At 44.2% G+C, this 15,623-nt stretch overlaps 1 protein-coding gene across 1 annotated transcript; it reads left to right on the forward strand.

Moving 5' to 3' along the window:
• The first annotated feature begins 457 nt into the window (after positions 1–457).
• LOC117040261 lies at positions 458–5,314 on the forward strand. The gene is made up of 9 exons (XM_033137931.1): positions 458–760; positions 2,691–2,776; positions 2,915–2,952; positions 3,110–3,226; positions 3,462–3,541; positions 4,076–4,172; positions 4,316–4,399; positions 4,733–4,837; positions 5,243–5,314. Exons 1-9 carry the CDS (start codon positions 741–743, stop codon positions 5,312–5,314), a joined length of 699 nt encoding a protein of 232 aa, XP_032993822.1. The 5' UTR covers positions 458–740.
• The last annotated feature ends 10,309 nt before the right edge of the window (positions 5,315–15,623 follow it).

Consider the following 15,623-nt stretch of genomic DNA (forward strand, 5'->3'; position numbering starts at 1 on the left):
ATAAGAGGAGCGTACATAGGAAGTTGCACTTTACAGAGTCAATCTAGCAACACTGACTGGCAGCAGCTCTGCAGGGTTTACAAACAGGGGACATTCCCAGCCCTGTGGACCGAACCTGGGATCTCCTGCATGCAAAGCAACACATCCCTACAATCGGGAGTTATGAGTTGTCTACTGTATTTCAACAAATGTTGGGGTGGCCTCTCTTTAGAAATGTTGCAAGAAAATGTATGAACTGGTTTGTGATAAGGGTGATTCGTAAAGCTGCAGAAAACAGCAGGTGTCCCAAAGTTAGGGAGAAAACATCGGAACTAAAGAGGGGGGAGATTAGTTCAGGGTCAAGGTGGGTGGGTTGTCAAGGAAACAGTGTCCTGCCCATCTTTGTGACATCTCTTGCTGCTTGTATAAAAGACAGCAGCTCCACATCCCCGTCGTGGGTTAGTTGGGAGGAGTTGGTTGAGACAGAACTGGGACGGAGAAGCGAGCGGGCGACCGACCGACCGACAGGGGAGATAGGTGTAGACTTTTCTTTGATTTGCTTTAACTTTTCTTTGATTTGCTTTAACTTTACCATTTCATTTTATCATTTCATTTTCATTTGTATATTTTGTGCACACATTTCCCTGTATATTTTACACAGAGAGGAGTAGCAACAGGGTTAGAGGCAAGGTTCAGAGTTAGTGTTGTGTGAGCGTTTTAAAGCAGTTTAGTTTAAACAGGAGGGGATTTCACCTGAAGAGATGGCCAGCATCATGAATCTGTAAGTAGGATTTCTTCTGCTTCCTTTTTTTTTTAATCTTATGGGGCGAGGGCTTGGGGTCCCCCACACGGCCAGCATCCCCATGGAATTTAACCCCTTCCTGGACAGTTTAACTTCTCTCTTCCCCCCCCCCCTTCCCCTGCCTTCCTATTCTCCCTCAAATCTCATTGTAGCTCAGCTGGTTAAGAGTGTTTCCCCCCCTCACAACAAACCTGTTAGAATGAATGGACCCAACATCAAACAGTGCACTTCATGACTGAGTGGGGATTTGCGCTCGGATCTCCCAGGTCCTCTAGTCCAGAATTCTAACCACTATACACACGCACCCTCTCTCTCTCTCTACCCCTTCTCCGTTTCTCAACTCTTCAGCCATCAACCGCAACAGACAGGCGTTCTGTCAGTCTTCCTGTCAGTCACTCTGGCTCTAAGAGAGTTCCCACCGCATTCTTCGGCTCATCTATGCCTTGATGACCTTCCTAGCAGCCCCCTTCGCTCTCCAGGCAGGGCAGGGTTGTCCTAAAAGCATTATGCTGAGGGTTCTTTTAAATGCTGGAAATGCTTCCCTTACGTTTGCTTTGCCGGGGGTGGGAGTGTTGGAACCGCCCCGCCCCCCGCCCCCCCCCCCAGCAAACATGAGATGCAGCACTGTGTTTCCGCGGAGAGCCGTTTGGGGTCTGTGGGTGCATGAAAACACGAAAAGAGCCCTATTGCTAGATCAGAGGAAAAGCCCATCTAGTCCTGTAAAACTCACAAGCAGTAGCCCACTCTTGCTGCTTGTCCTCTAGCAGTTGGCTTCAGAGGTAGAGTGCCTCTGTTCCTGGAAGCTCTATATAGCTATGTTCTGTAATGGTAAGAGTTGCTTTTTTTTTCCCTCCTCCAACAATTGGTGTAATCTGCTTCCCAGCCCCTCGGGCTACTTGTCCTTGTAGCATCGGGTGCCTGCAAATTTCAGAAACTGACTAAACATGATGTGAAGAAGTTCCCACCAGCATTCTAAAATTAGATGATTCAAAGCGCTCCCTCTCTCTGCTTTCTCTCCAAGGCCATGATCATCTTGGATAACTCCTTCCTGCTCCTTTCCTTGTTGGGTTTTTGAAATAATAATAAATCAAAAAATTACTAAAGATTTCTTAGTTTACATTGTCTCTTTTTTTCAAGTTGTGTTTTCTACAGATCGGTTTCATTTGTTGTGAGACATTAGTGTTGCATGCATTGTTAAGTTAGGAAGAAAAGAGGGGGAAAGGGGGAGGGTGGGGTGGGGTTGGGTGGCAATGCTGTGTCAGCATCACTTGTGTGGGTTCACTTACTATTCACTTGTTGCATTTCCTTGGTGGTGAGAGAGGCTGGGGGGGGGTGACCTAGGGTGTGGTTGGTGGTCTTTGATTGGCTGCAGTGAGATTTTTGTGTGTGAGTGGGCACCTAGGTTACAAATAACCAGAAACCTCATCAAATTATACCTCCACAACTACAACCCCTTGAGGCGACAAATCAACAAACACCAAATGCTCCTTTCCTTAGTTGATACGATGTCCTGCAGTTCAGTTAGCAGCCGAAGTAGCATGTGAAATGATACAGCTCTGCCTGCAACTGTTAGGCTACCAACTTTTGTGTTATGGTTATGCTGCAAAGACTCCCTGTCTTCTCTTACACAACACACACACACACACACACACACACACACACACACCATTTTGGTTGTAGGCTTTTTTGGTTGGGGAGGGGGGTTTACTGTGTTGTTTTTCACCCTTATTATGCATTTTGTGTTTTTATATTGCAATTTTTATTTTGTAACCAGTGCTTTTTTCTATTAAAAAATGTTTAGGGGTACTCTCATTTTGACTCAAGAAAACCACCATTTTGTAGTTCAAATCGGGGTACAACAACAACAACAACAACAACAACAACATCTGTCCCTCTCCTTCTCTTCTAGGTTCAGGCGTATGAGGGACATGGCAGTCCGCAAGAAGAAGAAGACCCTCAAAGTCCCCAAGAAGTCCAAGGGTGCTGTAGGCCCAGGTGAGCAAATGCTTCATTTTCATCTTCATTTCGGAGCATAAGGAGGGGTGGCTTTAATGCTTTAATACTCAATTGTGGAAAATAAGTAGAAATGAACTAACCTGCCCCCATGTCCTTCCCTTTTTCCTCTTGTTGCAGATGGTTCAGAGACTGGCAAGGTTGTGGCATCGCGTGCGGTTAGTATTTGAGAAAACAGCACAGTACATACTAAATCCCTCACTCCACCCCACCCCACCCATCCACCAGTGCTCTATATATACCCCCGTTTTGGCGGTCTCAGAGGCATAGGAGCCCTCCTGCCATGAATTGACAGCCTGACTCTTGCCATTTCAGCAACTGGAGAAGGATGAGATGTTCCTCTCTTGCGTGCTGGCCACTTGCTCGGAGGCCCGCCAGAGAGAAAAGGACAGGTTGAGGTACTCAAAAAGTTTGGCCGTCAAGGCAATTGCGGTGAGTGAGAGGTTGTATGAGGTATCCAGGGTTGAGGTGGGCAGGAGAGCTGGGGATGGGATTTGGGGGGTGTTGGGCAGAAGGAAGGCCTGGCGGGGTCTGGCCAAGAAAAAGGGTTGTGCAGGCATTTGGCATTAAATTGCCAATTCCTGCCCTGAGTTTGGGGTTGGAGGAATCCACCTGATGTCCATAGGGAACTGACTCCCCCCCCCCCCCGCCCTCTGTTCTCTATCAGGATCTCATGGGACGGATTGCGTGCTTTATGCAGCCTGAATTGGTCCTTGCTATGGCACTGGAAGCCCTTTTCCAACTGAGGTATACTGGTTTTGTTTTGTTTGTTTGTTTTGAGCTTGACAAGAAACTGGGGGGTGGGGGGAGGGATGCAGAATGTGGAAAGGTGTTACCAAACCTTGCCACTTCAGTGAATTAGATTGGAATAATTGCTTACAAATTTTTTTGAGTTTGTTGCGTTCAAAAAGCTTTATTTATGCAACAACTATTTACAGGATGAGTGGAGGTGTGAGAGAGAAAATAGAAGATGTATTGTTTAGAGATAACTTTGAAATGGCTCAGCTTCTAGGGGTGGGGTTAACTAAGACCTAGAGGCTTGCAAACAAAGTGCCATGTAGACTGCCACATAAACAGTGCCCTCATGTGTTTATTTGAATTTTACTTTTCTTCATTTTTATCCTGTAAAATTTATACACTGCTTGATTATAAAAAGGGATTTAAGCTAACACATGCATTCACTAGAAGTCAAGAGAATGAAATGTATTTGATGCCCCCCCCAAATATGAGGAAGACTCCAAGGAGACAGAGTCTTAAAAACTTTTCCCTCCATCTCTCCAGCCTCATGAAGCCCAAATTACCACTGAAGCTCCACAGCCTGATTGTGCATGCAGCCTTTGCGGCTGTCATTGAGGTGAAAACTGAGCCTGACAAGCAGGCAAGTTGTTATTCTTGAAATTTGACTTCTATAGTTATTTCTTCTTCACACGTTTTAAGCATTGCACCCATTGCTCAACAACTGATCTCTCTTTCCCCTGCTTGGCGCATCCTCTCCCTCCCTCAAATTGCCATTGCCTGCAGGAGTTAGAAGAACGTTATACTCTGATGCTGGGAGGCCTGCTCTGGGAGGCCCCAAGTACTAAGATCCTGAACTTGCTGATGAATGTAAGTATATTGATGGCATCAGTGGCTGTTTTACCTAGAAAGCTTTCATGGAAAAGCCGCCACCTAGCATATACTTTATCTTGGGCCTTTCCCCTCTTGGAAGGCAAGCTGGCCACATGGAATAGCCAGCAAAGGTCCACTTGCCCAAAGAGCCAAAGGAGGTCCTTTGATGCAGAGCTACAATTTGGGCCTGGAAGACATTGCTATTTTAGAACAGTTGAGGACAGTGAGAAACAGATCTCTCTCTCTCTGAGAGTGTAAGGGGCTTCACAGTGGTCTGCCTCTTTCACCCAGACCAGCCCCCTGATTCTGAGGTCCTCTTTCCTCCCACAGGAACTGAGAGGCTACACAACAAGTGCAATTGCGGCGGAGAGGCAACTGGCAGCCAGTGGCCTTAGCTCGCTGATGTCCTATGCAAGAGCGCTCCCTCGCCTGAAGGTAAGCACCTTACCTTTATTCATTAATTTCTTTGGCACACTTACATCACACCTTAACAGCCACAAGAGGCTCCCAGAGTTGCTTATGAAAGGATTCCCACAGTAGGAATCACAGTCTGGTATCAGGCACACAACACATTGTGTGTCCCTGGGATACCAGATAATGCTGGAGGCATTTCCTGCCCTCTTCCTTGGTGTTACACTTCCACCTCTGCCTAGTAGGCTGCAGGACCCATTGAGGTTGCCTGGGAAGGGATTGGGGCCTGGCAATAGAACTCACTCATCCCATGATGGAAGCAAGTCTTTCCTGGCTTGGGTCTGCTTCCATGGTCTCTTTGTACCCATTATTTGTGGAGGGTTTAGTATCACATCAGTCATATGATCCAGCATTTTCTTTTCTCTACAGCATGTTCTCGTCCCTCTGGAGCTGGCTCACTTCTGCCCCAAAGAAGGTAACATCCACAGCCTGGGGACGTGAGGGCCCACTCAGTAGCTGCAGTATCCTTGCTTGGTGCAGACCTCCTGGGTCATGTGGCTATGAAATCCTGCCACGGGACAAACGTGGCTATTTCTCTCCAGGGCCAAACTGCAGGCTTGGAAGGAGTCATTGCCACCAAAGACAGGACCCATAAATAGAAGCCCAGCCCTGAAAGCCTCATTGTATGGTTGAATGGGTGCCAGGTAAATTTGGTGAATCAGTAAATGAGGCATAAATTAATCTCTCTTCTCCTTCATTCTCTTCCAGATGACATATTACTCGATGTCGATTTCGATTATGGGGATAAGACAGAGGTCTAAGTTTCAAGGCTTAGCAATGATGGAGTGGCAATTTTTGCTTGCTGTTTAATTGTGTGTGTTGTTGATAATTCTGATCATTGCTGTTGTTTTAGAATTCTTTCCTATGCAATATTATTTTTATTGTTTTTAAATTGTTACTTTTTAGATTGTCCTTGTAAAGGAAAGTGTTCTGCTAATGTTGATTGTATCCTGAATTGCTTCAAGAAGCCTCATAGCAATGAATAATATTAAGAGCAATAATTATTTTACCTGCCTTAATTATAATAAAGCATTAACATGCATATTTTAAATTAGTGGTTAAGGTCTTAAACTACATATTTTAATTGTTTTACATCTGTATTTTTTACTGTGTTCTAGCTTATAGATTTTAATTTTGACCTATTTTAACCAAGTAGATAAATAGGTACCACTCCAACGGGAAGGTAAACGGCGTTTCAGTGCGCTGCTCTGGTTTGCCAGAAGCGGCTTAGTCTTGCTGGCCACATAAAGCAAGATGAGTGCCGCAACCCCAGAGTCGTCCGCGACTAGACCTAATGGTCAGGGGTCCCTTTACCTTTGCATATATATCTACATGTTCTCTATCTCTGTATAAGTCCATATTCTGGTTTGTGACTGTAATAAATTGATTCGTTTATTCAATAAAGCTTCGGTGGTTTTGAAATTCAGTAAATTGTCTCTGCCTCCATTTTTTGGGTATTGAGGGAAACGCTTTATAAAATAATCAGAAAACACCAGGGTTGTAGTAGTCAACATTAGTCCTCTCCACAGCAGACCTATTTAAATTGATGGGCACAAATTACGTGGATGTGTTGATTTTGATGCATCTATTCTGAGTAGAACTCAGTTGACTACTACTCACAGCATATCATGGAATTGTAGAGCTGGAAGGGACCACAAGGGTCAGCTAGTCCAACCCCCTGCAATGCAGGAATATTTTGCCCAACGTGTGGCTCGAACCCACGACCCTGAGATTAAGAGTCTCATGCTCTACTGACTGAGCTATGGGCAGATATATTATTTGATAAATTGTCCCTTTAAAACACTTTGGTTTTATCCTCTCTGCAGGAGTTGCTATGTCTGATAATTCCATCTAGTTCTGTCGAAAGGGAGTTGTTTTCTGATTTCTAAATTGTGAATATTTCTTTTTTTTTTGGAGGGGAGGCATAGGTGGAAAGGAGATACTCAGATGGACCAGAGTGAAATTGGGCTGAGCCTTTGGGGGCTTCTGGATGGCTTGTGGAATTTTAAAAGTATCACATCCAAACCAAAACTCTTGGTTGTTGGATGCCCCTGCCTTCTGTCATCATTTGAGTTTTCCTCTGTTTCCCTTTCAAGATGCTGTCTGGAAGGAGGCCGAAGCCCACTTAAACATAATAATGATTATAACAAAGCATTCATTCAACAGCCAGAGTTGAATGAAGATGATGTGCTGGGATGAGAATGAGATAATTAAACCATTCTGCAACACACACACACACACACACTCTGCAATCCAAACCCCAGTACTGTTATGAGGACAATGGTCACAACCACACATTTAAAGAACCGTTGCACTAAGAGTAACAGATTCACCCAACACATCCTGGGAACCTCTGTGTTAAAGATCTAACATCTCTCAGCACCCTTTGCAAACTACAGTTCCCATGATTCTTTAGGGAAAGCCTGGACTCTTTAAAAGTGGTGTAAGAGCTTTAAATGTGTGGTGTGGAACTCCTCCAAAATAACTGGGGAACTGCAACCCTCTCTCTCTCATGCTACGGTCCTGGCCCCAGGCTCAGGAGGAGGAGGAGGAGGAAGGCTCTTTATTAGATTAGGTTTGTATCCTGCCTTTCTATTTTAGCTGCTCAAGGCAGCTAAACTGTCAGAACTACATAAATCAATTATAATAATCAATACAATAAGAATAGCAATAAGAATTATTTACCAAATCTAAATAATCTAATAGAAAGTTGAGGGAGGGGTGATCTCTCCATTGGCTGCAGTCTTTGGACACAACATTTCAATGAACATTATTGTTGTTGTTGTTGTTATTATTTATTTCATTTCTATACCACTTTATATTTTCAAGAAAAATCTCAAAGCAGTTTACACTTTACATGTGGCGTTGTTTGGGATGCAAGTGGCACTGCGGGTTAAACCACAGAGCCTAGGGCTTGCTGATCAGAAGTTCGGCGGTTCGAATCCCCGTGGCGGGGTGAGCTCCCATTGCTCGGTCCCAGCTCCTGCCAACCTAGCAGTTCGAAAGCACATCAAAGTGCAAGTAGATAAATAGGAACCGCTCTGGCGGGAAGGTAAACGGTGTTTCCATACGCTGCTCTGGTTTTGCCAGAAGCAGCTTAGTCATGCTGGCCACATGACACGGAAGCTGAACGCCGGCTCCCTCGGCCAATAAAGCAAAATGAGCACCGCAACCCCAGAGTAGTCCACTACTGGACCTAACCGTCAGGGGTCCCTTTACCTTTACCTTAAAACATCAATTAAAGAATCTGAAGAAAGTCAAATATAGACTACAGTGGTGCCCCGCTAGACGAATGCCCCGCTAGACGAAAAACTCGCTAGACGAAGGCATTCGTCTAGCGGAAGGCTGCCCCGCAAGACGAATTTGTCAATGGGGCTGCCTCGCAAGACGGGAAAAAAATATTTTTTGTCTAGCGAAAACCGCTATTTGCATTGGTGCTAGACGAAAAAATCGCTAGACGAAAATACTCGCAGAACGAATTATTTTCGTCTAGCGAGGCACCACTGTATACAGTTAAAGCAACATAGTTAACAAAAAACTAAAATACAGTGGTGCCTCGCTAGACGAAAAACTCGCTAGACGAACGGCATTCGCTAGCGGAAGGCTGCCCCGCAAGATGAAAAAGTCAATGGGGCTGCCTCACAAGACGATATACTGTATATATATATATATATGCGAAAACTAGCGGTTTGCATTGGTGCTTCGCAAGACGAAAAAATCGCTCTACGAAGACACTCGCAGAACGAATTATTTTCGTCTTGCGAGGCACCACTGTATTAAATATTTCAAGATAAAACATTACAAAGGAAGTCAACTACAGAATACATATTTAACACAAACAAAGTTAAAAACAAAACAAAAAACTTAAGCATTCTCCCCCCACACACACAAACAACTGAACATTGCTAAGTACTGTAAAGTCAAATATAAAATGCACATTTAAAACAGCATAATTAACAAGAGAATAAAATATTATCTTAAGCATGACACGGGTGTTTAGCAGGCACAAAAAGATGGGACAAAAGAATCCAATAGTTGGGTTTGTTGTCAGGTGAGCAATGTCCCTCTGGTCTCACCAGGATCCTCTTTAGTAGAGCTGGTAAGTCTGGGCCCCGCCCACTCGGCCAGGTGGAAAGGGCCTTGCAGGGAGCTGCCTTCACAACTCGCAACCCGTTGATGGCATCATTATGACACACAGTTCAATAGGAATTCAATTACGATTCCAATCATAAACAGGCAACAATGTTTGCTAGGTGTAGTCAAAAGCCCTGTTCTTCTGTTTGCAGACTTCAGAAAGGTTTTCAAATTTTCAGTCTTGAGTTCGAGTGATACAGAGAGTCAGTTCCAGCATTGCAGTCTACAGGCCACACTTGGTTTAGGTCTCCTATTTTTGCAAGAGGACTTCGCTTCCTTTTGCTTGTAAGAGCTTTTCCTCAGCCAGCCACTTGCCTCTTAAAAAGTTAAGAAATGAGGTCCTTTCAGAGGCAGGGGAGCACACTGAGTAGAGTCCCAATGAGATGACACCACAGGTGTGGGGTGGGGAGATGCAGGAGGTACATTCCTTCGTTGTGTGCACACATGCACACGCAGGGAGAGAAAAGGGTTTTGTTTTTTTGCAGTAGGAGCTGCTAACACAGCCATTTACTTCACCCCCAGAGGCACACTCAATTGTCCCTTGAGACAGACATATGGCAGCAACTGTAACCTTTCCTGCAAAGTAAATGGGGCATTGAATAAATATCATGAAAGAACAACAGCAAACTTGAGCAACAAACACACACTTTCTCAGGCTGCATTCCTGGCCCCGCTTTGTGCTGATAATAAACAGAAATGTTGAACAACTCACTCTCTATCTCTTTCTCTCTGGCTACAATCCTGACCTATTCCTCATTAATAATAGCAACGCCTCTTTCCTCCTTCAAAATAAAATAATAAAAAAAACACCGAGGGTAGCCAAACAGGCAGGAGACACCTCAAGCCCAACCCAGGCACCAGCGGCGGGTAACAGGAAATCTGCAGCTGCCATTTGTGCACTTGTCATGTCCCCCCTACTGTTTGTGTTTTAAAAAATAAAATAAAATCAATAAAAGGAGACAATATGGAGGATGGGCCGCAAACGGCACAGACAAAGACTAGGCCAGGCAGGAGCAGGTAACAGGTGAGTCGTGGCAGTCATTTTTGCAAACCATTTTTACCCTCCTCCAATAATTTTTTTTTAAAAAAAAACAAGATTCAGGGAGAAGGTACCAACCAGGTTTGGGCTTCATGGGACAGGTTAGATGCCCGCCATCTTCACTCCTGACTGAATAAACAGACTAAAGGGGGTTTGAACCTCCAAGGGTTGTGATGCTCTGGACAGAAACAAATATATTGTAGGTCTGAGGGGGTCGGTCTGGATGAGCCCATTCCAATTCTTTGCATGTGGGTGCCCAATGAGGTTCAAATCTGACAAAAGGAAATTGCTGAACTAGTCATACAGGTTCCTTTGGAAGACAAAATATCTTAAGCGTCCTTATCAACTTCCTTAAAGAACGAGCAAGGCTGTTAGGGTTGCCATATTTCAAAAAGTGAAATCCAGACACAACTTGCTTTTGTTTTGCCAAAGTTGTTGAGCTTTTTTGCCTCATTCAAAGGAAACTGAACCCTGGGAAAGTGCCTAGTAGCCTACCCCTTACCACTCAGAGATTGGGGTAGCCTGTAACAATACACAGACGTCCTTGAACAGGATAATCTATGCAGGTTGTAGAATCTGGCATTTCAGGGAATATAAAAATATTATTGCTAGCAGGGCTTTTTTTTCCAGAGGGAATTTGCCAGAACTCAGTTACGGCACCTCTCAGGTGGGTTCTGGAACCTTTCAGGTGGGCCCCACTGCCATTCTAAGAAAAAGAATGGTGAGTGCCTGTACCTGTACCTCTTTTTCTATTAAAAAAAATAGAAATGATTGTTTTAGTATGATTATTAAATTTATGCTGCATCTTGGCTTGCAACTCAATCCTTGCTTTGGCTCATCAAGAGGCCTCTCAGCAAGCCCTGTTGCCAACAGCATCCCCAGGGCCCAGCAGGGTTGAAGCCAGGTGTTCCCTAGTCACTTCCAGAGCCAGTGGTTGCCACCCCATTTTCTCTGTCAGGCTACAGGCAGGCGTGGGCAGAGCTCAAGGTCCAACAGAAGGGCCTGGTTGGCGGTGGCCTTCAGTTGACGAGATCTGTGAATGCATTCAAGCGGTATCTTTCCACCCACCTTGTAAATAACAGATGGGCGAGGGGATCAAGACCATGGTACACAGGGAAGAAGGGGCTTATCCCCCCCCTCCCATAGTCCAAATGAAAACCGAACGTACACACACACCACTTGCAAAGCAGCTTTGAGGCAAGCAGTGGGGCAAACGGAAGACATCTTTTACTCATGCCTAGCAAGCACAGGAGAAACAGAAAACTGCTCGGACCTGAGCTTTCTAAGTACAGGACAAGCAAAAGCGTGGATAAGCCTTTTTTCATCTTTCCTGCTTGCTTCTGTTGAAACCAGTAACATATCCTCCAACATTTCTCCAGTGAAAATAGGGACATCCTAAGGAAAAGAGGAACATTCTGGGAACAAATCAGAAACTGGGATGGCTTCTGTAAATCTAGGACTCCCTGGAGAATAGGGACACTTGAAGGGTCTGCAATGAAACATTAATATTGGGTGTGTGAGAGAGATCTATTAAAATGTACACATCATTACAATAAAAACATCCTAATAACTCTCAGCACCTTTAACAAACTACAGCTCCCAGCATGCTTTGGGGGAAGCCAGGCCTGTTTAATAGTGGTGCCACAGTGCATTAAATATATGGCGTGAATGCGGCCTTAGTCTCTGTGTTGCTCTTGTAGAACTAGGCAGGGAGGAGGATGGGGGCAAAGCTAGAATTAGTTGGCTCTCTGGCTCCATACCCTCCAACATTTCTCCGATGAAAATGGGGATGTCCCATTGCATAATGATAATTTTACCATTTATACACCACTCATCTTACTGTGTTGTCCCAGCCACTTTGGGCAGCTTCCAACATATATAAAAAACATAATGAAACATTAAAGATTTTTTTAAAAATTCCCTATACAGGATTGCCTTCAGACAGCTCAGGAGAGGAGTCGAATAACTCCATACTCTCCAACATTCCTTCAATGAAAATAGGGACATTCTAAGGGAAAGTGGGACATTCAAACTAGAAACTGGGATGTCCCTGGAAAATAGGGATACTTGGAGGTTCTGTAGTAATGACACCTGACAGCCACAGGTTGTAGGCCTGTGACAGCCACAGGTTGACATCCCTGGTGTAGGCCTATATGATTTCATGCACTGTATCTTCAGAGTTAAGAAAAGCATTCTCTGTCTCCTTCCATTCCTGACCAGTGTCTAAAAGCTTAGTGCGTTTCCAACCCACATCCACCCAAAATAAGTGGAAACTTTGAACACTGAGATTCACTTCTGGTTGCCTTCTTGGATTCTCTTCTGCACAATCCAAACACATATTATTGCCATATATTCAAAATGGCTTATGTAACCCCTGTTTGAAAGAGGTGTATTTTTCTCCTGATACAACTTCAGTTCCTAAAATTTCTTTATCTCAGCTGTTTATCCTTTTTCACCCTCCCTGATATCAGAAAAGGGTTTGATCTAGCTTGGCATAGGCTTGTTGCTCATATCCTTTGCCCACATGCCGCACTGCACTTAAGTGTTTCCTAGTTAGATTGCAAACAAACACTTATCAAAACTATTAAATAGTGGGTGGACATAGTAGACGACACAGTGATTCTTCAAGCAGCTCTGTTTATTCTCAAGCTGGAACAGAACTGAAGGGCTCAGCAGCCTGCTTATATAGAACTCAGCTACAAGCAACAGTAACAACTTTCTGTAGTTACCCAATCCCTGAACATCACTTTCAATCCCTCATTTGCATGTGCGGACCTGAGTGAAAACTGCAGCAGAATGAACTATATACACACACCCCTAGTGGCCTAGGGTGAGAACTTCAATACATAACAAAAACAACAGCCTTCTTTCTGATGATTGGTGGCGGCTGACAGTGCCAGGTTCCAGCAGTAATTTATAAGCCATCGGGACTTCTCTGTTTTGGACATTCTATGGGAATTATCTTCTTCTAATTTTGTGGGACTGGCTGTACACCACCACATATGTCAGCAGCTGGATAGGTCCAGGCTGCATGCAGAAGGTCCCAGCTTGAAGTACCAGCATCTCCAAAAGGGGCTGGGAGAGACCCCTTGCCTGAAACCCTGGAGATCAGCTGCTAGTAAACAATGCAGAGTTAAATGGACCAGGCAGCTTGTCGTGTTTTACTCTGGCTGCTTTTGCCAGCACAAACCTAAATTATATTATTAGGAGGTGGTTAGGAAAATGAGGGCTCAGGCCCGGAGGAAATCCCCTGCCCATATGCAGCCTGTTGGACACAACCTGCAAACAAAATTCTCCAAAAACTGCACATTCACAGAAGCTTTTTCCTTACAAGTAATGCACAGTATTCGAGAGTACATGATCAGTTTGTTCAAGTGGTAGAGCAGCTGCCTTACAGACAGAAGGTTCCAGGTTCAATCCCTAGAATTTGCAGGTAGGGCTGGAAGTGTTCCTTGCCCGGCGTCCTGGAGAGTCACTGCCAGTCAATGTAGTCAGTGCTAAGTTTGATTTTCACAATGGTCTGATGCAGCGTAAGGCATATCCCTATGTCTAAACCTCGTGCATAATTTGCACTCATGAAGCTTAGAATGTAAGTTCTAATCAGTGCTATTTTTCTAGGAGAAGAGGTTCCGGAACTCACCGCGAAAACCCTCCCTTGTTCTCTTATAATGGCAACGGCACCCACCTGAGAAGTGGTGGAGCCGAGTTTCAGCAAGTTCCGGTTGAAAAAAAAGCCCTGGTTCTAATGCCTCTTTTAAAGAAAAGAATTATAACGCATGCCACATATTCCCTCCAAGCATAGCTTTTTTGCATGGCCCAAGGCTGCATCTCTTTATACCATCAGAACTATTAAGCCAATGGATCAAGAAAAGTCATTGTGACACTCCTTGAAGAAAATCATATTGTGACATCATAACAGATCCGATAACGGCATTAACAGATGTGGTACTTTCCGTTAAGGAGGCCTTCATTGTAGGCTTATCAACTGAAATCAAATCCAGACTACACGGGGGTGGTTCAGAGATATGGTGTTCTTCCTGCTGTGGAGAGAGATTTGGCCTCCAAGCATCAGGTTTGCAGCTTGGGGTGCTTTTTATATTTTTAATGTTTAGATTTGAAGCCAAATATGGGTGTGCAGGCGGAAGCTAGGATCGAAAGGTATTTTGTCAGTTTACATTGGTGTCACTAGCTGTGGCCCATCTTGAGAAGAGAGAGTCTGGACCCAAGTTATCCATGCTCTGATTACACCCAGACTACATTATTTTGTAGTGTGTTAAAGTTTAAATAGGAACTAGTTCTAATTCAACATGTCCGAAGAGGAACTAATTCCAGTTCACATTTGTCCCTTTGCAGAATGAATTAGTTCAGTTCACAGTTCAGGTTTATCCAAATGATCCTCAGCCACCACCACCCCTCCATGCTAGCTGCCGTGCTACTTAAGAAAGCTAAGAAAACATCAACATACACATAGCAGGATGTGAATTGCTTATTATTATTATTTTTGAAAAGCTTAAAGGCCCAAAGAGTCTAAGGAGTAAACAACCACAACCCACAGAGAATGAACTTGAAGAGGAACTCGAGATTGTTCAAAGTTCCGTTCCCAAAATGAACTTAATCCGCCTTCAGTTTACTCAGAAATTCTGGCAACAATTTTGGGGTGTAGCTCAAATAATCCATTAAACTAAGCTAGTTCACTGCCTTTTGAAGAACATACCAGAACTTGAACTGCTTCAGAATATGGCAGCTCCATATGTTACCTAGGACCAATATTACTGTTATGTATTGAAGTTCTCACTCTGGTCACCAGGGGTTTTGTGTATGTAGTTTTCACTCAGGTCCACGTCAATTAATTTAGGCGGGAAACCCTGGACTGTTGTTGTTACAATGTTGTCAGTTGGCTGCCTATAAAAGCAGGCCGGCTGAGCTGTTTGTGTTCAGTTCCAGCTTACTACCGGTATAAAGAACTTCTTGGAGAAATATCTGTATCGTCTGTTATGTCCACTACTTAATAATTACAGCATATCCACTAGCATCTATTCTGCTTTCAAGAACAATCTGGAGTGCTGGTTGTCATCTATAAAGCCCTAAACAGTGTGATACAATGGTTAGAGTGTTGGAGTAGTGAGGACCATGTTCAAATCTCCATTCAGCCATAAAGCTTGCTGGATGACCATTGGGACCAGTCCCTGTCTATTAGCCTCAGCGACCATAAGAGCAGTGGTGGAGGAAGGGGTGGGGGGGGTGCAGTCTGCCCCTGGTGTCATCACTGGTGTGGGTGTGGGTGTGACAAAATGAGTTTTTTTTAAAAAAAATGGGCTCACAAAACTTTTTAGGAGTGAGGTGGTGGCTTAGGCACCTGCAGGTTCCACACTGCCTGAAACATTTTGTGACCCCCCTTAGTGGTGACACCTGGGATGGGCTGCCCCCACTGCACCCCTGGCTGTTATTGGTATTCATTTTTTGCATATTTATATTAGATGTTATGATTTATGTTCCAATTGTTTTAATTTGGTTGTGTGCTTGTTAATGTTTTATTTATTGTTGCACACCAGCCAAATTTCTGAGCTTTGTGAGCCT

Source organism: Lacerta agilis, chromosome Z (assembly GCF_009819535.1).
Source record: "Lacerta agilis isolate rLacAgi1 chromosome Z, rLacAgi1.pri, whole genome shotgun sequence".
In the NCBI taxonomy this organism is placed as follows: domain Eukaryota; kingdom Metazoa; phylum Chordata; class Lepidosauria; order Squamata; family Lacertidae; genus Lacerta; species Lacerta agilis.

Bases quoted from the DNA above. Each gene is read 5' to 3' on its own strand.
- LOC117040261 (XM_033137931.1), top strand. From the start codon at position 741: ATGGCCAGCATCATGAATCT. The intron at 3,227-3,461 runs GTGAGTGAGAGG...GTTCTCTATCAG, and splicing joins TGGCCGTCAAGGCAATTGCG to GATCTCATGGGACGGATTGC. The intron at 3,542-4,075 runs GTATACTGGTTT...CCATCTCTCCAG, and splicing joins GAAGCCCTTTTCCAACTGAG to CCTCATGAAGCCCAAATTAC.